General features: G+C 42.8%; 2 protein-coding genes across 51 annotated transcripts; one reads left to right on the top strand and one right to left on the bottom strand.

The window, feature by feature from the left end:
* Positions 1-1,721: 1,721 nt before the first annotated feature.
* LOC129831915 (adapter SH3BGRL-like) lies at positions 1,722-21,222 on the bottom strand. Of its 50 annotated transcripts, none has more exons than XM_055895536.1 (13): positions 21,130-21,222; positions 13,930-14,115; positions 13,704-13,784; positions 13,180-13,311; positions 10,032-10,061; positions 9,909-9,935; positions 8,934-8,960; positions 8,117-8,137; positions 6,558-6,584; positions 5,543-5,572; positions 4,282-4,314; positions 3,846-3,909; positions 1,722-2,672 (listed from the first exon to the last, which is right to left on the bottom strand). In XM_055895536.1, exons 2-12 carry the CDS (start codon positions 14,020-14,022, stop codon positions 3,889-3,891), a joined length of 522 nt encoding a protein of 173 aa, XP_055751511.1. In that variant the 5' UTR covers positions 14,023-14,115; positions 21,130-21,222; the 3' UTR covers positions 1,722-2,672; positions 3,846-3,888. The 50 variants fall into 50 exon arrangements, with proteins under 50 accessions (XP_055751511.1, XP_055751457.1, XP_055751459.1 ...); XM_055895482.1 differs by lacking the exon at positions 21,130-21,222 and adding an exon at positions 17,118-17,303; XM_055895484.1 differs by lacking the exon at positions 21,130-21,222 and adding an exon at positions 17,118-17,303 and having other exon boundaries at positions 3,846-3,906.
* LOC129831919 (lebercilin-like protein) lies at positions 18,069-24,061 on the top strand. The gene is made up of 8 exons (XM_055895538.1): positions 18,069-18,668; positions 20,408-20,685; positions 21,142-21,384; positions 21,611-21,748; positions 22,512-22,581; positions 22,677-22,810; positions 22,985-23,075; positions 23,368-24,061. Exons 1-8 carry the CDS (start codon positions 18,377-18,379, stop codon positions 23,979-23,981), a joined length of 1,860 nt encoding a protein of 619 aa, XP_055751513.1. The 5' UTR covers positions 18,069-18,376; the 3' UTR covers positions 23,982-24,061.
* Positions 24,062-24,213: the final 152 nt, after the last annotated feature.

Genomic DNA, 24,213 nt, shown 5'->3' with positions numbered 1-24,213 from the left:
GACCTCTAAAAAAAAGTCTGGTTCATCCTTGGGAGCAATTTCCAAACGCCTGAAGGTACCACGTTCATCTGTACAAACAATAGTACGCAAGTATAAACACCATGGGACCACGCAGCCGTCATACCGCTCAGGAAGAAGACGCATTCTGTCTCCTAGAGATGAACACACATTGGTGCGAAAAGTGCAAATCAATCCCAGAACAACAGCAAAGGACGTGAAGATGCTGGAGGAAACCGGTACAAAAGTATCTATATCCACAGTAAAACGAGTCCTATATCAACATAACCTGAAAATGCCGCTCAGCAAGGAAGAAGCCAATGCTCCAAAACCGCCATAAAAAAAGCCAGTCTACGGTTTGCAACTGCACATGGGGACAAAGATTGTACTTTTTGGAGAAATGTCCTCTGGTCTGATGAAACAAAAATAGAACTGTTCGGCCATAATGACCATCGTTGTGTTTGGAGGGAAAAGGGGGAGGCTTGCAAGCCGAAGAACACCATCCCAACCGTGAAGGGCGGGGGTGGCAGCATCATGTTGTGGGGGTGCTTTGCTGCAGGAGGGACTGGTGCACTTCACAAAATACATGGCATTATGAGGATGGAAAATTATGTGGATATATTGAAGCAACATCTCAAGACATCAGTCAGGAAGTTAAAGCTTGGTCGCAAATGGGTCTTCCAAGTGGACAATGACCCCAAGCATACTTCCAAAGTTGTGGCAAAATGGCTTAAGGACAACAAAGTTAAGGTATTGGTGTGGCCATCACAAAGCCGACCTCAATCCTATAGAAAATGTGTGGGCAGTACTGAAAAAGCGTGTGCGAGCAAGGAGGCCTATACAAACCTGACTCAGTTACACCAGCTCTGTCAGGAGGAATGGGCCAAAATTCACCCAACTTTATTGTGGGAAGCTTGTGGAAGGCTACTCTAAATGTTTGACCCAAGTTAAACAATTTAAAGGCAATGCTACCAAATACTAATTGAGCGTATGTAAACTTCTGACCCACTGGGAATGTTATGAAAGAAATAAAAGCTGAAATAAATTATTCTCTAAACTATTATTCTGACATTTCACATTCTTAAAATAAAGTGGTGATCCTAACTGAGCTAAAAGAGGGATTTTTTTACTTGGATTAAATGTCAGGAATTGTGAAAAACTGAGTTTAAATGTATTTGGCTAAGGTGTATGTAAACTTCCGACTTCAACTGTACATCATGATTCACTCCCACAGTCCCAGAGAGAACAATGTCATTGAAATTCCCCCAGTCTACAGGGGCTTCATGACAGCTCCCCTCCGTCTTCAGGAGAATGGGTCTGGACAGACATGATGACCTGTGTGTGAATTTAGAGGGAGAGCATTGATCACTGTAATGCCAACCGACCAAAAGTATGCTGTGTTCCAAGGGAGAGACCACAGATGATATCAATTTCTCAGGTCTCTTCCATTCAAATGCATATATCTTTCAATATAGGTATGTCTTCAAAGGAGAGCACCAAATATCACATTTCAGGACAAATTCACAAAACTAATAATAATCTCTCAAAATGTACACATAAACGTACTTTTACACTGTGCAATACCCTCCTCCATACCTCTTTCTGCAGTCCCCCAGAGAAAGGCTTTACACTGAGCTACATCCTGTTGACTTGACCTTGCTCTGCCCAGCCCTAACATTGCACACTGATCTATAAACAAAACCCAATGAATTGAAAATAGAACATAATAGGCCATGTAACTTTATTGGCATTTCACTTCTCTTACATCTAGGGAGGATCTCTTAGTCATCCACTTCCTTTTACATTCAACAAACTGCAGAGTAAATCAGCAAACAGTAATGTTCAGTGAATGGTGTCCAGTAGCTGTCATAAGGCACGCTGCATGAGGGTCGTCACTAGTTTCCATAGCCACATTATGGCTAAACCCCGCCCATTTCTACAATTTCTTAACATTTTATTTTAAACCTAACCCTAATCACACGGCTAACCCTATCCTTAACCCTAACCTTATTTGACTTTGTGGCTGTGGAATCTGACTTTGTGGCTATGGAAGCTAGTGGAAACCCTACATGAGGGTCTTTCTCATGTTGGACTGAGGCATTGAGAGTCACTGGGTTGCATTCACACATATAGATCTAACATCTTTGCCGGCATCGAGTGAGAGGAACTGCATTGATAGATCAGTTTCAGTCCGAGAGTCCATTCACTGGTTGCAGTTCACAGTAGAGTGATCTTCACTCAGATACTCACAGGGTTAAAGCTGTCGGTCATTGACTGCTAAGGTGTTGGTGGTAAGATGCTCATCATCCTATACAAACTGTGGTATAAAACTACCCTTTTCAATTTGAAACATGAGAAGTATGTCTGAAATATTTAAATGCTTAACATATGACTGTGTATGTACAATTAGAAAAGCTGCTAAAAACTACAAACTGATAACACTATTTAATTGAGCTACACACTGAATGCAATATAAACATCTGGTAAAACATGGGGTTATCTCTGGAGTATGGGTGGGCCGACAGTGTGTAATTGGCAGGTTTCAGCCAGCAGGTTCCAGCAGAGGGACATGTGCGTTCCCAATGAGCAGTTGGGGGCAATGTGAGTAGTCCGGTGGTGGACGGTCTGAGGGATCAGAGGGGTCAGGAAGGGCCGGAAAAAGGGGTCTCTCTAGGCTGGAAGACAAAAAAAAGGTCACCAATGGGCCTCTGCTAGTGGCTGTGGGTCCTAAGCTTCTAGTCACCACTGTGCCCAAACTGCCCATGCCATCCTGAGTGCCAGTCCCCCTCGAGGCCCTTCAGTAGCTCACTTAACTGCTTTCTCTAACTGGGCGTGACAGGTTTGTTTTTTTTGGGGGGGGGGGGGGGGGCTGTGCCATCCGATCAAAGTCTCATCCTGTTCCCTCTCCTCAACCCAAATATCTCCTGCAGCGCATTTTTCTACACTACTAGAGAGGGGCGATGAGCGCAGCTTTGAAGATTACGGTTATTATTATCATCATCATCACTGCCGCAGGAAAATAAAAGACAGTTCATGAGATATCGTTTTCAATGGCTGTTCACTTGATCCTTCAGGCATTTTGTGCTCACTGAAGCTTTCGGTGTAAAGAGACTGGTGACAGTCCCAATGCCCAATGCCCTGTTCTCTGTTCTCTCTAGCTTCTCTGATAGAACACTTGCAAACACACAGCTACCAATACAGAACAGCAACACAGTGTACATTAAATACAGGGATTATATCCTCACTTTACAGTGGTTGGGTTATGTGTTTTTTAGGATTTGTATCTGTAATCTGTGTAGGGTGCCGTCTTTCGGATGGGACGTTAAACGGGTGTCCTGACTCTCTGAGGTCATTAAAGATCCCATGGCACTTATCGTAAGAGTAGGGGTGTTAACCCCGGTGTCCTGGCTAAATTCCCAATCTGGCCCTCAAACCATCATGGTCACCTAATAATCCCCAGTTTACAATTGGCTCATTCATCCCCCTCCTCTCCCCTGTAACTATTCCCCAGGTCGTTGCTGCAAATGAGAACGTGTTCTCAGTCAACTTACCTGGTAAAATAACGGTAAAATAAAAATAAATAAAAAACATGTAGGGCACTAAACAATACAATGGCTTAATAATGCCAGTATGAGGAGACATTTGATAAAAGGGTCAAAAAGGCACAAAGTAATACATGTACTGAATCGTTGTATTTTTTAAATGACTCTAGAAAGATATTCAGTAACAAGATATGTTTACGAGTTTTATGATGCAGCCATCAGTTCACGGCAAATTAACTGCTCTAATACTGCCACTCAGTGGCAGAGAAGAGAATTCTGATTAAGTAATAAAGTAGTGTATTTTACCTGGGCAGTAGTAAATCACATCCTAAACCTTTCTTGGCTGTAACTACTCATCCTCTTCTTCCTGCTGAGAAAATAAAACTGAGTAATGACAACGTTGATGACAAAGTAAAGCAAGACAACAGAAGAGAGGAGAACCAAGATATCCCACTCAGTCCTATCAATATAAGAATATAAGAGCCAGACCGTTGTTTAAATCCATATTAGTTTCATTAAAAAAAAGAGCACAGATGACATCTTACAGTGCTAGTTTAATAAAGAGCAGCCAGAACAAAGCTTTCCTCTTCAATTAAGTGTTATCTCTCAGCTGTACTTGATTACAGTTGAACAAGATTACTGAGGAGTGGAGAAACTGATTTCATTCAGATAAGGCAATTTGTCTTTGCATCAAGGCGAACACTGGTGAGAACATCAGTGTGTTTGCTGGTTGATATACTACCTCTGATTCCTCTGTCACTTCTTCTTCTTCCTCCTTGGCATAGCAAAAAAAAAGACAATTTTTTTGTTGTTTTTTTGTGAAGGGAAGAGTCCAGCATAGGGGAAAAGGAAAAAGTAGCGTGTATAGTTGGGTTAAAAGGGAGTTAAACCATCCAGGGGAGGCATCAATAAAACAGGTAGTAGAGATGAGACTGGGAAGACACTAGGGACACTAGGGATATCACCATTACTTAGGTCAATGGAACAAGTTAGCCACAGGGATAGTGCACCATTCCCTTAACTGCTAGTGAAGTAGTAAGAGTAGTGTGGGCCTTTAAGCAAGGCCCTCTATAAGGTGGTATCATATGACGTGAAACTGCAAGGCACTGCATTCTTCAAATCATCAGACCACATTCACTCCGAGGTGCATCTGTTGGGTTGAGCATGGTGTTGCAATTAGATACATTTCTACAAATGTAAAAAGCCTTTACCCTATATGCTACACTTAAAACAGGTGGTGAAGTGCAATTAATTAGCCCTGTGACCAATTAATTCACTGTTTTTAATGACTAAGTTTTACAGAAAACTTGCTTGGCGATATAGTGCTTGCTATGTATTCAAGATTTGATAAATGATGTCCACATTAACACATTATTTAAAGCAGTGTAGTTTGGTGCAACATATCTGACACTGCCAAGATCTTGTTGTGGGGGAGCATTACACAATAACAAACAGTCCATTAATCTTCTGCTGTGCTCGTCCTGTCCACATTCAGTCTCAAGACTCTCCTCGCAAAGTGAAGCCATGCCAATGGCTATTTAAACATCCTGGTTGTCATGGAGTTCTGGTCAAGTCACTAGGGATCCCTACGCAACACTGTAAGATCCAATTCACAAGCATGTCTGTGTCAGACTTGTATTCATGTGCGCAGAGGCAGATCTTGACACCAAACAATGAATGTCACCTGTTATGAAACATCCACTGGCACAATGCTGCAGAATCCTCAAGCCTCCAGGTAAACCAACGGGTAATGACGTCATCCCAGTCACACAGCATCAAAACCACAACCAGAGTCCAGAGAGAGCTCAATCATTTCCCAAAATTAAAGACAGCATACCACAGGAGGGATGCTGGCAGCCTTGAAGAATAAGAGGGTAGAGAGCTCTTCACAAACCAACCCACACTAAATCCACATATGAAGGAGTAGGGTCATGCATAAGATCCATTTACTCCACGTCAGGGGCCACACCATGCAATGGGCTTGGAGCACAGCCAGAATATACCTCTGTTACCTCTGGGGCCTCTTCTTCTTCCTAAGGTAGGGGATATCAGGGGTTTTAAGCATTTCAAATGTCAAAGAGGGAACAAACGCAAGAGATACAACAGCCTATATTTGAGATAAGCGAATCGGCATGTCACTAAGGAGACTACAAGAGGGAGGAAAACCCTGTGTTACTTAATGTTCCCATTATTATTACCATAAGTGAAATGAATGACGGTGTTGGCGATGTTGTGTCTGCCATGCTGCACACCATCAGTTATCTGTACCACAGAGACCACCACCCATGCAGCAGAGAGAGAGAGACAGAGAGAGGGTCTTTCCAATCTAAGATCCACAGAAGACGCCACAAATTACAACCAGAGGAAACTATTTCAACCTCACGGACTGACTCTTCTTGCTCCTGTAATGAAATTATAGGAGGAGGTGGAGGAGAGCAAGAAAGTATAGGAGGTGGAAGAGAGCAAGAAAGTATAGGAGGTGGAAGAGAGCAAGAAAGGGGAGAAAGAATAAGAGCAGAGAGCAAAAGCAGTGAAGCTTGTGTGGAAGAGAAGAGAGGGCAGGCAGGGGCATTAAGGAATGTTGGAGAGGCTCTGTGTGAGTGAGTGAGTGAGTGAGTGAGTGAGTGAGTGAGTGAGTGAGTGAGTGAGCGAGTGAGCGAGCGAGTGAGAGAGAGAAATTCTAAAATCAGGATGAATGACAGTACTGGGTTTCTCTATCATGGTCTGTGTTCTGATGGCTACCAGAGTTACCATGTTGCTCATCCAACTATGTGATTGAGATATCATTATCTGGCATGAGACAGAGGGCTAAAGAAATATAGTAAAGGGCTACAGTCTGTTCAGATGCCATAGGTGAGACAGGGTCTGTTCCATCTACACAAAAAGTAGTGAAGGAGGAAATTGAAGGAATGCTGAATAAACTGTGCAAGATGTGGAAGCAAGAAAAGCAGCATTGATAGAATGGTGAAGATGCAGAGGGGGGATGAGTGTAGTTGGAAAAAACACTTATCAATCTACCTCAAGCTGTCGCAGCTCTTCTTCCTCCTAGAAATGATGAGATTGAGTGTCAGTGGTGTGGATGGTCTGGTCAGAGGTGACACCAGAAGCATGCGCGATAGGAAAAGTCTGTTAAAATTTTTATCTACAGGGATAGTTCAGGCTGACAGAAAGGAAGCAGCTACAAACTAGGGAAGAAATGAGGAGGAGGAAGGCTAAGAGAGAGGGGAGAAAGAGAGGTTCAGAGGGAGTGAACATGGACTACTGATGAGGGAACGAACGGCAGATAGATCACAAGACACAAGACAAGCTATCACATTTACACAAGTATTGAAACCCTTTACTCAGTACTTTGTTGAAGTACCTTTGGCAGCGATTACAGCCTTGAGTCTTCTTGGGTATGACGCTACAAGCTTGGCACACATGTATTTGGGGAGTTTTTCCCATTCTTCTCTGAAGATCCTCTCAAGCTCTGTCAGGTTGGATGGGGAGTGTTGCTGTACAGCTATTTTCAGGTCTCTCCAGAGATGTTTCGATCAGGTTCAAGTCTGGGCTCTGGCTGGGCTACTCAAGGACATTCAGACTTGTCCTGAAGCCACTCTTGCATTGGCTGTGTGCTTAGGGTCGTTGTCCTGTTGGAAGGTGAACCTTCGCCTCAGTCTGAGGTCTGGAACGCTCTGTAGCAAATTTTCATCAAGGATCTCTCTGTACTTTGCTCCTTTCATCTTTGTCTCGATCCTGACTAGTTTTCCAGTCCCTGCCGCTGAAAAACATCCCCCACAGCATGATGCTGCCACCACCATGCTTCACCATAGCGATGGTGCCAGGTTTCCTCCAGATGTGACGCTTGGCATTCAGGCCAAGGCCCTTCTTCCCCGATTGCTCAGTTGGCCGGACGACCAGCTCTAGGAAGAGTCTTGGTGGTTCCAAACTTCTTCCATTTAAGAATGATGGAGGCCACTGTGTTCTTGGGGACCTTCAATGCTGCAGACATTTTTTGTACCCTTCCCCAGATCTGTGCTTTGACACAATCCTGTCTCGGTGCTCTACGGACAATTCCTTCAACATCATGGCTTGGTTTTTGCTCTGACATGCAGTGTCAACTGTGCGACCATATATTAGACAGGTGTGTGCCTTTCCAAATCATGTCCAATCAATTGAATTTACCACAGGTGGATTCCAAGTTGTAGTAACATCTCAAGGATGATCAATAGAAACAGGATGGACCTGAGCTCAATTTTGGGTCTCATAGCAAAGGGTGTGAATACTTCTGTAAATAAGATATTTAAAAAAAAAAAATTAATACATTTACAAACATTTCTAAAAACTTGTTTCAATTTGTCATTATGGGGTATTGTGTGTAGATTTCTGAGATTTTTAAAAATGTAATCCACTTTAAAATAAGGCTGTAATGTAACAAAATGTGAAAAAAGTCAAGGGGTCTAAATACTTTCTGAAGGTAATGAATGTTGATGACTAGGGTATCTAATGATTATATCTCTAAGGTGGCATGCCATAGAAAAGATCAGTAGTGTTCTAAAACTGTGTCAAAGATTAAGATGAAATGCATCCAAACATACAGAAATCCCTCCATAGGAGACCTGTGGAAAATGAGAAGGGGGCAAAAACGATAAAAGTGGATCTGGAGTTGCAAGTCATGGGATTACGAAGGAAGAGGGGTTTCAAGCATTCAATACTGCACAAGAAAAGCTACAACAAAGAAGAATATGTGAGGTTAGTTGTCTGGACAATCAGACACAGACCACAATCACAAAGATGCAAACAAACGACACATTAAAACTGAACACCCAAGGCCCTTAGCACAGAAATTGAGAAAACAGTATATAATGAATTCGATTTAAGGACTGAACACTACAGCTATAGAACATGGAACACAATTCAAAGTAGATCTACCTCGGCCTCCCAAGTGGCGCAGCGGTCTAAGGCAATGCTAGAGTGCTAGAGGCATCACTACAGATCCGAATTCGATCCCGGGTTGTGTTGCATCCGACCGCGACCGCGAGACCCATGAGGCGGCACATAATTGGCCCAGCGTCGTCCGGGTTAGGGGAGGGTTTGGCCGGCTGGGATGTCCTTGTTCCATTGCGCTCTAGCGACTCCTTGTGGCGGCCAGGCGCATGCACACTGGCTTCGGTGTACGGTGATTCCTCCGACACATTGGTGTGGCTGGCTTCCGGGTTGAACGAGCAGTGTGTCAAGAAGCAGTGCAGCTTGGCGGGGTTTTGTTTCGGAGGACACATGGCTATTGACCTTCGCCTCTCCCGAGTCCGCTAGGGAGTTGCAGCGATGGGACAAGACTATAACTACCAATTCAATATCACGAAGTTGGGGAGAAAAAGGGAATAAAAAAAAACATAAAAAAATACGTAGATCTACCTCAGAAACCGGCTGATCGTCTTCTCCCTAAAACAACGAATAGCAATGATTAGCTTTGGATCAACTCACTAGCTTTCACCAGGTTACTGTAACTAAGAAATAGAGATTTTAACAAATTGACTATTACTACATTCCAATAACATCACAAGTGCTTTATCTATTGACACATTGCACATAAGTCTGATGGATATATTCAGATGAACTTGTTCAGAAGTTTATAACTTTATATCTTATCAATAAAGAGTTGATAGTGGTTCACTCTGTAATGAACAATAGTGCCCTGGGTAACACTAACCCGTCTCGGTTTACTCTGCGTCTGTTTGTTTGTACCACAGCACTTTGTATTCAATACCAGCATTAGCTAGCTTCTGTGCCACTTCTGAGCCCAAAAGAACACAACAGTGGTATGAGACATTAAAACAATGTGATATTTGACCTTTGCTGATCAGTCAGGCTTTTGCCTTCCTTTAACCTTTACCATTCTCAATACAGCTCTCAAGTCACAATAAAAGCATTTATTGATTAAGCTACTGGTGAGTTGTGAAACTTTGCAAATGTATATAGCATGTTATTAAGCATGTATGATGTAATCATGTTTTGTTACAATGGCTAGCAGACATAGCTGTGCCTGGGCATTGGAAGAGAAACTTCATAGTACTGATAATCAGTGACTATGGCCAGGAAAACATAGACCTAAGCTCTGTATGTCCCTTTTAGACGTACATGTATGTGCTTTGTTCAGAATAGTTGGATGACTAAAATATCTACAAGTTAATCATTTACTTAATTCCAGAATATTAGAGTTCAATAAAGGCACAATGTAGTATGAAACCATGTGTCAGGTCTATGAGATCCAGGCTAAGATCGTTTCTTAGTGGGGCAGATGGCACAATGCAGCGAGCAGTGGCTGTTGTTATTAATGACAATGCCCTTCATATCAGGAATTACTCCGGTGGACACAGTGTCGCCTGTTACCTTAGCCTCTTCATCATCTACTTCTTCCTGTTTAGGATAAGAGAGAAAAACAGTGAGACTGGGACATGACTCCGAAATTTCTATTTGATTTCAATACTTTTCAGAAATGTAAAAACAATTTACCTGGGCTTCTTCCTCCTTCACGGGGGCCTTCTGGCAGAAAGGGGAGAAAACAGAAAAGATTGTGTATCAGGATTTTTAGAATGATAGCATGACCTCAAGGAGGCTTATGGGAAACAGAGAACCTCTCCTCAAACATGGATGAGACACTTCTACATTGGAGGTCATGCAACTGAACAGATCTCACAGATTACGCACATTGAACAACAACATGGTGGGATTTCCAGAGGACCCCCACCAACACATACACACCTAGACATGGATGGACAGTGGAACGACACATACACACCTAGACATGGGTGGACAGTGGAACGGCGCATACACACCTAGACATGGGTGGACAGTGGAACGACACATACACACCTAGACATGGGTGGACAGTGGAACGACACATACACACCTAGACATGGGTGGACAGTGGAACGACACATACACACCTAGACATGGGTGGACAGTGGAACGACACATACACACCTAGACATGGGTGGACAGTGGAACGACACATACACACCTAGACATGGGTGGACAGTGGAACGACACATACACACCTAGACATGGGTGGACAGTGGAACGACACATACACACCTAGACATGGGTGGACAGTGGAACGACACATACACACCTAGACATGGGTGGACAGTGGAACGACACATACACACCTAGACATGGGTGGACAGTGGAACGACACATACACACCTAGACATGGGTGGACAGTGGAACGACACACACACCTAGACATGGGTGGACAGTGGAACGACACATACACACCTAGACATGGGTGGACAGTGGAACGACACATACACAACTAGACATGGGTGGACAGTGGAACGACACATACACACCTAGACATGGGTGGACAGTGGAACGACACATACACACCTAGACATGGGTGGACAGTGGAACGACACATACACACCTAGACATGGGTGGACAGTGGAACGACACATACACACCTAGACATGGGTGGACAGTGGAACGACACATACACACCTAGACATGGGTGGACAGTGGAACGACACACACACCTAGACATGGGTGGACAGTGGAACGACACATACACACCTAGACATGGGTGGACAGTGGAACGACACATACACACCTAGACATGGGTGGACAGCGGAACGACACATACACACCTAGACATGGGTGGACAGCGGAACGACACATACACACCTAGACATGGATGGACAGCGGAACGACACATACACACCTAGACATGGAAACATACAACATATACACACCTAGACATAGTTGTAGAACAAAGGACATAGTACATATCAAAGAAAATCAAGACCAACGATTATGTAGTCATTGAGACAACATTACAGTTAACTGCTACAGAACAGAGAAGTGGTTGAACATCCAACAGATCTAAGGAACAAACAGAACAGTCAATTGAAACAGTTATGGGACAGTCAATATAACAAAATACAGGTGGGTTAGTATGGTCCAGAGTTGAGGAGGATACAAGAATAACAGGAGCTCGAGGGAAACAAAACCCTGAGGTCGAGAAAAAGACAACGTTAAAGAGATGGAGAGAGGAGATGTCACGGGAGGACACAGCATGGGATTCTGGGAGCCAATTAGTGTCCTCTAAGGATTCCTCTGTGTCTTCGACTGCCTCCTCCTTCTGCGGCCTCTTCTGCTGCTTCCTCTCCTGTTTCTCCTCCCACCTCCTCTGTGTGTTCATCTCCATTGCATTCCTCCATCGGAACCTCTCTTTTCTAGAGTGAAAACAACCATGTGCCATCAAGGGGGAAAAAACGACGTGTTAGAATAATAATGACACAGCAGCTGTCATGGGCACACATCAAACACCAGGAGGGGGGCAGCCCTACTGCTGGAGTCACATGTTCAAAGACATAACAGAGTAAGGCATCAGCATCAGCAGCCCCTCTGAGTAAAGGAAAATCCATGAATAAATGAAGGGCAATTACATATGGTTGCAAGGTGATGAATAGCAGCATAGTGGTGCTGCGGAGATAAATTAGAGGTTTTCAATGATGTATGCTGTAGCGAGGAAGACTGCATATTATAACACTGCCGGGAGCCAGCTAAATCAGTCCAGTCAACAGTATCAATAAAAAAAAAACTGTCACTCCAACAACATTGCAACTTAAATGGAAAATAAACCGGCCTGGTACTCTGGAGAACAGCGAAAGCAGAGGGCGTCTGAACTCTTTTCCCAGAAATACCCATGAAGCGGGTCCAGTAAAATTAACTCAATTTGCACCCTTCTCGAAACAGCACCCTCTAAAAGCCTGTGGGATTTGTCAGAGGAATATCACAGGTTCAGCTGGGCAATACTTTCTCTGCTGTCCCTTGTCACCTTTAAAAAAAATAATAATAATCATTTCTCTGTGATGCTCATGCACCAGGTCTATCTCTACGGTTTGGCAGCATCCCAAAGTGAGTTGAGAAGTTTAAGTTTTTTCTTAATATATCTACGTTTAAATGTTCATATAATTTTTTACAACAGCATCAGCATGTTCTTCTATAAGAATAGTCCTATTATACAAATAATTAATTAGAAAAATAGTTAACTGATTCCCAATCGTCTGCTTTCTATTGAGTATAAATCCTATATAATATCATAGAATTATTATACTTACTTTATATGCTTTGCAAAAACTACAGATGAAATATAAACACAATGAAACACTATAAAAAATGAGAAATGTACACATGTTAATTAATAAGAGATGGGTACACTGTTTTTAAACCAACTCTAAATTGCCACTCATCCATGCAATGAGAGGATTAGCAACATTACTGGTTACTTGGGGCGGCAGGTAGCCCAGTTAGTGGTTAGAGCGTTGGGCCAGTAACCAAAAAGGTTGCTAGATCGAATCCCCGAGCTGACAAGGTAAAAAATCTGACGATCTGCCCCTGAACAAGGCAGTTAACCCACTGTTTCTAGGCCGTCATTGTAAATAACAATTTGTTCTTAACTGGCTTGCCTAGTTAAATAAAAATAAAACTTGGTAAACATCCATGGAAAATTAAACCAACAAGATTTAACTGGGTAACTGGAAAATGAATCCAACAGGAGTTAACTGGAGAAATGGTTAATATTATGCTGGATGGGAGGAAACCAGGGGAGAAATGGTAAAGGTGAGACAGGGACTGAGGGATAAGAGAAAGACATTACTAGTGTGTCATCATCATCAAGGTTCTCCTCCTCAGCTTCAAGGTTCTCTTCATCCTCAGCATCATCAGTTCCGTTTAAAACGGTTCCATTCTCAACAGGCCCATTTTCAAGGATAAATGCCTCTTTCGCTTCCTGCACCAAGGAAAATTGGCAGGTTGTTGAATTAACAAAGTTGCAACATGCTCAACTACGTTAGCCTACATGTCACATCGTATCCCTCTCACACAATTAACCTCACTAACTCCTACTTGCCCTCCAAAGGAATATGTTATGTGGAGTGCACTCAGACACGTCTCAACCTGAGCAAAAACAAATTAGGAGGACAATACATGCCTGAGCATTTCAGCTAAACAAACATTAAAACAGCCTGTCTCTGACATTGAGATGAACAATATTGGGGTTAGTTTATTTGCATAATAAAATCCCTTGAGTGGAAAACCCATTGTGTGGTTGAATTCTATAGCTAAAAAGCTATATAATCACAATTTATATTTTAGAAAATTAAGTGAAAGTTGAATTCCAACCTTGGAACCTGGAGGAGGTGGCAGACCCAGGAAGGCATACACCGCATTGTCTTCTTTGGCGTCAAAGAATGTCTCGTAGTCCTAAGGTAAAAGGCAAATTAGACATTTCAGTTTATTCTCCAATCGTTCTCTCAGCATTTGAATGGACACTTCCCCTCACCTTTACCTGAACCATTCAGTAGGCTTATTGGTCACCACACCTTCTATATTATCTTGTTATGCTCACCCCACAGTAGCTCTCTTCGTTGAAGATCTGAGGGGGTAGGGGGATCCCGTTGGTGGGCTTTTTCTCCACAGGGACATTTTCCCTCATCCACATGCGGTTGTCCTCATTGCAGGCAATGTCCAATGGAGCGTAGTCCACTTTCAGGGCCTCCAGGAACCCAAGCACATCCTGTTGCTTCTTTTTGATCTGGACCATCACACAGGTGTACAGACAGACAACAAACACAGTATAGATAGGCTTCGTCTTCATGAGAACATGTTTGGCAGATTTTTTTTCTATCACTAGGTTGGGGAGAGCAGAGTAGAAGGCTAATACATAAATGAAAGCTTTTTACTTTTTGTTTTATAGTTTGACAAAGAATCTACTCACATATCATACACTATATGCAGTTGAAGTCGGAAGTTTACATACACTTAGGTTGGAGTCATTAAAACTCGTTTTTCAACCACTCCACAAATGTATTGTTAGCAATCTATAGTTTTGGCAAGTCGGTTAGGACATCTACTTCACGCATGACACAAGTAATTTTTCCAACAATTGTTTACAGACAAATTATTTAACTTAATCACAATTCCAGTGGGTCAGAAGTTAACATACACTAAGTTGACTGTGCCTTTAAACAGCTTGGAAAATTCCAGAAAATGATGTCATGGCTTTAGAAGCTTCTGATTGACTCAAATTATGTCAATTAGCCTATTGGAGGTGTACCTGTGTATGTATTTCAAGGCCTACCTTCAAACTCATGCCTCTTTGCTTGACATCATGGGAAAATCAAAAGAAATCAGCCAAGACCTCAGAAAAAAAATTGTGGACCTCCACAAGTCTGGTTCATCCTTGGGAGCAATTTCCAAATGCCTGAAAATACCACATATATACCAAGTATAAACACCATGGGACCATGCAGCCATCATACCGCTCAGGAAGGAGGCGCGTTCTGTCTTCTAGAGATGAACGTACTTTGGTGCGAAAAGTGCAAATCAATACCAGAACAACAGCAAAGGACCTTGTGAAGATGCTGGAGGAAACAGGTACAAAAGTATCTATATCCACAGTAAAACGAGTCCTATATTGACATAACCTGAAAGGCCACTCAGCAAGGAAGAGGCCACTGCTCCACAACCACCATAAAAAAGCCAGACTACGGTTTGTAACTGCACATGGGGACAAAGATTGTACTTTTTGGAGAAATGTCCTCTGGTCTGATGAAACAAAAATAGAACTGTTTGGCCATAATGACCATCGTTATGTTTGGAGGAAAAAGGGGGAGGCTTGCAAGCCGAAGAACACCATCCCAACCGTGAAGCACGGGGGTGCCAACATTATGTTGTGGGGGTGCTTTGCTGCAGGAGGGACTGGTGCACTTCACAAAATACATAGCATCATGAGGATGGAAAATTATGTGGATATATTGAAGCAACATCTCAAGACATCAGTCAGGAAGTTAAAGCTTGGTCGCAAATGGGTCTTCCAAGTGGACAATGACCCCAAGCATACTTCCAAAGTTGTGGCAAAATGGCTTAAGGACAACAAAGTCAAGGTATTGGAGTGGCCATCACAAAGCCCTGACCACAATCCTATAGAAATTTTGTGGGCAGAACTGAAAAAGTGGGTGCGAGCAAGGAGGCCTACAAACCTGACTCAGTTACACCAGCTCTGTCAGGAGGAATGGACCGGAATTCACCCAACTTATTGTGGGAAGCTTGTGGAAGGCTACGTGAAACATTTGACCTAAGTTAAACAATTTAAAGTTAATGCTACCAAATACTAATTGAGTGTATGTAAACTTCTGACCCACTGGGAATATGATGAAATAAAAGCTGAAAAATCATTCTCTCTACTATTATTCTGACATTTCACATTCTTAAAATAAAGTGTTGACCCTAACTGACCTAAGACAGGGCATTTTTACTAGGATTAAATGTCAGGAATTGTGAAAAACTGAGTTTAAATGAACTTGGTTACGGTGTATGTAAACTTCTGACTTCAACTGTATACAAAAGTAAGTGTACACCCCCTTCAAATTTGTGAATTTGGCTATTTTAGCCACACCTGTTGCTGACAGGTGTATATAATCGAGCACACAGCCATGAAATCTCCATAGACAAACATTAGCAGTAAAATGGCCTTACTGAAGAGCTCAGTGACTTCAACGTGGCACTGTCATAGGATGCCACCTCTCCAACAAGTTATTTTGTCCAATTTCTGGCGTGATAGAGCTGCCCAGGTTAACTGTAAGTGCTGTCATTGTGAAGTGGAAACATCTAGGAGCAACAAGGGCTCTGCCGCGAAGTGGTAGGCCACAAAAGCTCACAGAACGGGACCGCCAAGTGCCGAGGCGCGTAAAATTGCCTGTCCTCGGTTGCAACACTCACTACCGAGTTCCAAACTGTCTCTGGAAGCAACGTCAGCACAATAACTGTTTTGTCGGGAGCTTCATTAAATGGGTTTCCATTTTTCGTGCACAAAGCAAGGTCCATACAGAAATGGTTTGTCGAAATCCGTGTGGAAGAACTTGACTGGCCTGCACAGACCCCTGACCTCAACTCCATCGAACACCTTTGAGATTAATTGGAACACTGACTGCAAGACAGGCCTAAACGCCCAACATCAGTGCCCGACCTCACTTATGCTCTTGTGGCTGAATGGAAGCAAGTCCCAGTTGCAATGTTCCAATATCTAGTGGAAAGCCTTCCCAGAAAAGTGAAGGCTGTTATAGCAATTAATTCATGCGTTTATGTGACTGGCAAACAGATTGAAATCGCTTGAAGTTATTATAGGCCTAGGCAATTTAGCGGTTTGTCAACTTTTAGTACCGTTATTTGCGTCTAACTTCACATTTGAGTAGCACTAGAACTACCCGAGTTCCTTATATATATCTACCGTCGCTGAGATCATATTCCTAACCTGTAACAGCAATCTGTTGAAGATGAATCACCATGCATTCACTTGCAGAACCTTCTGGAATATATTTGGATTACCTCAAACCGAATCTACAATATCAAAGGAAATGTACACTACATGACCAAAAGTGTGTGGACACCTGCTTGTCGAACTTCTCATTCCAAAATCATGGGCATTAACATAGAGTTTCGTCCCCCCTTTGTTGCTATAAGAGCTGAACAATAGTCGTGGTAAACCGGCCACGAAGTTAATAGCATTTAAAAACAAAGACTCGGGTAAGTGCTTACCGCTGTCGATCCTGATGAAGAAGCTAGAAATACTTTTATAACCATTTTGTTACAATGTGTTCTGTAGAATGAAGTACTAACGTAGGTTAGTAAAGATAAAGGCTGCCTCCTCTAATAGTAGAGCGCACCCACGCCACACCACTGAGGCTATTTTTGTCCCCAAACTCTCCATCACCGCAGGATTGGTGGGCCAGGTTTTAGGGGTGCAGCGCTGACCGAGTGATTGGCAACTTCAGCTGTCTGTCGGCATGGGGACCACAAAGTTAGTTCGCAGCTATATGCATAGTGCATATATGGACAGAAATAGCCACTGCCCAACAGAGCAACTAGTGAAAACAAAACCAAGAGTTAAAGCGGCAGGTGAAATGTATGCTGTTGGACCATGATTATCTATAGGCCTAACAGTTATTTTTGTAGATCTACAGTGTGCATGTTTATTTACATTTACATTTAAGTCATTTAGCAGACGCTTTATTATAGGCTAGTGTATCGTTTTTTTATTGTAGATGTATCGTGTATCGTTTTTTTATTGTAGTATATCCTGAAAGTTGATCAAAACAACAATTGTACTAAGTACTAACTTGTACTAAGTCTAATATAATTGGTTTAGTTGAAAACAGTTTGAGTTTATTTACAAATTAGGATGGCGTGTTTTTAAATTCTCCCAAAAGCTGTCAGTTCAAATAAATGTCCTATGAGCTGTGATTTAACCATATAATTACAACGTATTCCAAAGCGGTTCAGTAGACAGACAACTACATTTCCCATTGTTCTATTCTATGAGAACGCTTGTTTCTAGGGCAACCAAAAATACATTTTCAGAGACAGCCAGCCAGCAACATAATCGTCAATGACTGTCTCTTGCTATTGAAGATAAATAATAACTCAACTGAATGCGAGTAGGGGGGGGGGGAAACATTGAGATATTTTAATAATTGAATGTAGGGATAGCCTTGGCATGGGGAATTATTAGGCTTGGTTGTTAGTTATGTAGAATAGTTGAAGTCAGGAAAGGTTTTCAATCAAACTTATGATTGTCTTCACTCTCTCTGTGTCTTCAATTGGCTAGACCAAGCTAGATAACGTTAGATAGCTAGCTAAACGGATTATAGTATTAAATAATGTAAATACGCTAGAGTTGGAAGTATAGATTGCTTTGATTCTTATAATTTAACATACAGTGTGGCTAAATGAACTACTTCAACTAATTGGATATCTTTCTGCTATATTACAGAAACTGGTGCAGGCTCATCTTTTGCATGGGAGACATGTCTCTGGGTCTGAGACACCACACCAGAGGCATAGTGCAGCAGGACGATGCTAACTATGAAGTTGGAGCAGGGGATGTAGACTCAAGCTGCTCCTCAGGCCAATCCACCCCCTCCAGGTCAAGCAGGGGATACAGCAGTAGGACAGGCAGCAGGGTAGACTCTCAGGGGTCATGCACCCAGTCAGACTACGAGGAGGAGGCTGACACTACTGCAAATAGGACCTTTGCCCTCTCACCAAGCAAGAAGCCAGGTCTAGGCACGAAGACAGCTAAAACACGAAGTATGTGATATCTGATATTTCATATCTTCTCATTACTACAGACAGCCTAGCTTTAATGACATACAGTGCATTCGGAAAGTATTCAGATCCCTTGACTTTTTCCTCATTTTGTTACATTACAGCCTTATTCTAAAATGGATTTAATCCGTTTTTTCCCCTCATCAATCTACACACAATACCCCATAATGACAAAGCGAAAACAGATTTTTTGCAAATGTTTTTGCAAATGTATTAAAAATAAAAAACGGGGAGGAAAAATGTACATACGTTTTCAGACCCTTTACTCAGTACTTTGTTGAAGCACCTTTGGCAGCGATTACAGCATCAAGTCTTCTTGGGTATGACCCTACAAGCTTGGCACACCTGTATTTGTGGAGTTTCTCCCATTGTTCTCTGCAGATCCTCTCAAGCTCTGTCAGGTTGGATGGGGAGCGTTGCTGCACAGCTATTATCAGGTCTCTCAAGAGATGATCGATCGGGTTCAAGTCCGGACTCTGGCTAGGCCACTCAAGGACATTCAGAGACTTGTCCCGAAGCCACTCCTGAGTTGTCTTGGCTATGTGGTCAGGGTCGTTGACCTGTTGGAAGGTGAACCTTCGCCCCGGTCTGAGGTCCTAAGTGCTCTGGAGCAGGTTTTCATCAAGGATCTCTCTGTACTTTGCTCCGTTCATCTTTCCCTCGATCCTGACTGGTCTCCCAGTCCCTGCCGCTGAAAAACATCCCCACAGCATGATGCTGCCACCACCATGCTTCACCTTAGGGATGGTGCCAGGTTTCCTCCAGACGTGACGCTTGGCATTCAGGCCAATGAGTTGAATCTTGGTTTCATCAGACCAGAGAATCTTGTTTCTCATGGTCTGAGAGTCCTTTAGGTGCCTTTTGTAAAACTCCAAGCAGGCCGTCATGTGCCTTTTACTGAGAAATGGCTTCCGTCTGGCCACTCTACCATAAAGGCCTGATTGGTGGAGTGCTGCAGAGATGGTTGTCCTTCTGGATGTTTCTCCCATCTCCACAGAGGAACTCTGGGTTCTTGGTCACCTCCCTGACCAAGGCCCTTCTCCTCCGACTGCTCAGTTTGGCCGTGCGGCCAGCTCTAGAAAGAGTCTGGTGGTTCGAAACGTCTTATATTTAAGAATGATGGAGGCCACTGTGATCTTGGGGATCTTTAATGCTGCAGACATTTGTTGGTACCCTTCCCCAGATCTGTGCCTCGATATAATCCTGTCTCGGAGCACTACGGACAATTCCTTCAACCTCATGGCTTAATATTTGTTCTGACATGTACTGTCAACTGTGGGACCTTATATAGATAGGTGTGTGCCTTTCCAAATCATGTCCAATCAATTGACTTTACTACAGGTGGACTCCAATCAATTTATAGAAACATCTCAAGGATGATCAATGGAAACAGGATGCACCTGAGCTCAATTTCGAGTCTCATAGCAAATGGTCTGTATACTTATGTAAATAAAGTTTTTCAGTTTTTATTTCTAATACATAATAAAAACATTTCTAAAAACCTATTTTCGCTTTGTCATTTTGGGGTATTGTGTATAGATTGATGAGGGGGGAAAACGATTTAATCCACTTTAGAATAAGGCTGTAACGTAACAAAATGTGGAAAAAGTCAAGGGGTCTGAATACTTTCCAAATGTACCGTAAGTGTAGGCCTATAGGCAGAGATGGTTTGCAGCATATTCCCATGTACGCATCACACTTAGGCACATTTTTCCTCTCAGCGCAAAACAAGGGAGGGCAGTGGTGCAAAAAGAAGAAAAACACAAATTTAAGGAACCGCAAGGCCTCTCTCATCCCTCCAATCAAGCTCCTGGAGGGCCCAAACCAGCGCATTAGGTCTGCCCACAGGCACCGCATCAAGGAGCTCAACAGCCAAGTGTGGGAGCTACAGCAGCAGCTGAGTGGTGTCGCCACAGAGAACAAACTGCTAAAGCAGCTCCAGGTCCGCCACACGGTGGCGCTACAGCGCTTCCAAGACTCACAGAGTGGCCTTCCTCAGGTACGCTACAGTTTTTCTGGGGACTTTAATAACTGATCTATAACACAGCTATAACAAACTCTGATCTGTAGCACAGCTATAACAAACTCTGATCTGTAACACAGCTATAACAAACTCTGATCTGTAGCACAGCTATAACAAACTCTGATCTCTAACACAGCTATAACAAACTATGATCTGTAACACAGCTATAACAAACTCTAATCTGTAACACAGCTATAACAAACTCTGATCTGTAACACAGCTATAACAAACTCTGATCTGTAACACAGCTATAACAAACTCTGATCTGTAACACAGCTATAACAAACTCTGATCTGTAACACAGCTATAACAAACTCTGAGCTGTAACACAGCTATAACAAACTCATCAGCTAGCTCATCAGCTAACAACATGAATCTGATCTTGTAGCATTGGCTAAGATAATAATGTTTTGCACCCACCCACACCCTCAGGTCCTGGCCAAGCACGGCAATGAGGTGCGCGGTCTGCAGGAGCTCCTGCGCAAAGCCCGCATCCGCCGCAACAGTCTGTCCAGGCGTCTGCGGGGCACGGAGGAGGAGCTGCTGCGTACCAAGGACGTTTTGCACAGGCTGCAGCTGCTCAGTGAGGACCGCAGCCTGAAAGAGAGGGAAGAGCTTAGCCACAGGCTGGCCCTGATCAGTGTGGACCTGAACAGGAAGAACAAGAGGATACAGGTACAGTACATGTACTCACAAGGCAGGGCTGACTCCATGTTCACAGGCCAGGTGGATGTCTGTATTGAAACTGATTGGGTTTTCAACTCTGTCCATCTGTATTGGTCTTCTACGGGGAAACCAATATAGGTGGACAGGGTCAATACAGTTATGCTCGATTGATACTGTACACATAGTATCACAATGTTATATGTGTAGTGAAACTTACATATATTGTGTGTTGCAGGACTTGGAAAGAAATTTTGAGCTGAGCCAGATATCCTTCAATCGCCATCTTGCCACAGAAACAAGGAAGACGAATGAGGCCAGAGAGATGTCTGATTACCTCCAGGCACAGATCAGTCTGTTGACCCAAAAAATCAAAGTAAGTTTATAAGTACTTGAGAGCAGCAACATACAGAGTGTAAAAAACTTTAGGAACACCTTCCTAATATTGAGTTGTACCCCACCCCACCCCCAACCTGGTCAGTCTATATCATGGAAAGAGCAGGTGTTCATAATGTTTTGTACAATCAGTGTAGGTAAACTGTTCCAGATCTGAGTAGATTTGGAACAGTACTGTTGTTTGAAAGAGTGACAGTCATTTAACTCGCAGTACTGCAATGTAAACACAAGAGGGTGTCTAATACAGCTGTATTTCAAAAGCCATAATTTAATGAAGCGAAATACCCATTTTCCCTCTTGTAAACTTGCCTGGCTACCCAAACACTATGCCACACCCATAGACGTTAGTTTCTTCTCCGCAATGAACCTGGATCTGAGTACCTCCCCGACGATTTCTAGAACGCAAACACATTCTAACCCTTCTGATTGGTCCCAGAAACCGATGGGTTGGTCCAGAGCCAGAACACACATGGGTAAGGCAGCGTTTTGAAAATGTGTCATTGGCTTTGATACTCTAATCTAATTGGTTAGAAATGATCCAATCGCTGATTACTTTGTTTTGTTCAACAAAACAAAGTAATCAGAGAAGCGGACTAATTCAGTTTGAGTCGTCAGGCAACTGGCAACAAACCAGCCTGGTAACAGATATCAGGATGATTACACTACATTTGAGAAAGTAACATTTATTGTACATATTGCATTCTTGAGAAATGGTTTACTGACGCATTTAACATGAAATATAGGAAAAAGAGAGAGAATTGGAGATCCACAATATCTACTCACATAGATTTCCAAATGGCTGGAACGGAAAAGGTACAAAGACATTATGAGCTACTTTTAACATGTTCAACCCATGATCAAGATCAAACTGTTTTTACTTGAGGCTGAATATCTTTTCACATTTACAGGGGCAAGAGAAACTAAATATGTTCAAACAGATGACTTATCCTCTCTCCTCATTGAGGCTCCATGCCAACTTGAACTAGAATATGCCTGTTCACTCCAACATCTGGAGTTGGAGAAGCAGAAGAGTTTGAGCTGGGTATGTAAATGGATTTCGTTCTCTCTCACATTCTGTGCAGAACGCTGTATAAATGGGTAATGGTCAATAAAACTTTTATTCAATATTGACTGATAAAAGCAAGAGAGTAACTCCTTGATAAAAGTTTGTGTAGTGAGTTCCAGTGTAAAGTTGATATCTGGTTGTTTTTTTCAGGAGTCCTTTGCCATCGACTTCACAGACAGAAGTGACGCAGCAGACATGTTAGTGGATGACAGAGGATCAAACAATAATGAAGACTTTGCTGGTAAGGATTTTTTTAACTTTACTACAGACTATTGGGAGAACCAATGGACAGCTGCAAAGCGAAGGGGATATTGAGGAAATAAATGGTTAAATTACATTCTGAAGAGTCTTGTATGTACTCTCCAGTCACAGTATATGCAAACACAAAAAACTCCAATATTGGGAATAATTCAAGCTCACGTGTCATAGTAATTAACAGGACTGAAATAACCTTTCCCGTGTCATGTTATATCCCAAAACAATCTGGGGGAATAACAACTGCAAATGCAAGCAACTATCATATTTATCCACAGAGGATGGAGAGTTGGATGGTGATTCTGACAAGGAGGATCCTCAGCTTCAGGGTGAGGAGGATTGCATTGCAGAGAAGGCAGCGAGTCCCTCGAAGGCTTCAGGAGATCAAACAGAGCCATTTGAAAGCCAGGTCCGGTACACTCTGGAGGATTTTCTGAATACAGAACGTGCCAACAAGGCCCTTGAATCCTCTCCCAGGACCAAACGCTTCTACAAATTCAAAGAAACCATCCAGAACCTACACAGTGGAAAGCCTGCCTATACCAGCCATACCCACAGCCTGAGAAAGAGCCCTCCTAGATACATCAAGAGCCAGGCCAGGGTGGAGAACCTTGGGTCTGGGGCATATGAGCCCTCCTTTGTCACTCTACCAGCAGAGAAGTGGCAAAGGCGTGACACCAGGGGCCCTCAACCGGAGGATGGTGTAGTCCGCAACAAGAAGAGCAGCTTGATGAAAGAGCTTTTCGGCCAGGCCCCAATCACTGATCCAATTGCCACGAAGACAGGCAGATCCAGAGTTCAAAGCACAGACCTGGACAGAATGTCATCTCACCATACCGGAGATGCTAGCCCGGTCTCACCTGGGAGAGAGACCAAGATCATTTTTGATTGACCCAAGAACAATACAAAATGATAATCTATTTTCACAAGTTGATTATTTTAATAAATCTTTCATCTGCCATGGCAACTCAACGCATTGCTAAATGGAGTATTTGTATACGTGATATTTATAGTGAGTTATATACCTGGAAAGTATTTTTTAACTATTTGTTACAGAGGTAATATTAAGCTATCTGTTTGTAATTAGAGCATCAAACATTCTCTGACACTATTGCTCATGACGA

The sequence above is a fragment of the Salvelinus fontinalis genome, chromosome 33 (assembly GCF_029448725.1).
Source record: "Salvelinus fontinalis isolate EN_2023a chromosome 33, ASM2944872v1, whole genome shotgun sequence".
NCBI lineage: Eukaryota > Metazoa > Chordata > Actinopteri > Salmoniformes > Salmonidae > Salvelinus > Salvelinus fontinalis.
Note: the sequence above shows the minus strand (reverse complement) of the source record. Positions and strands in the feature narration are given on the sequence as shown.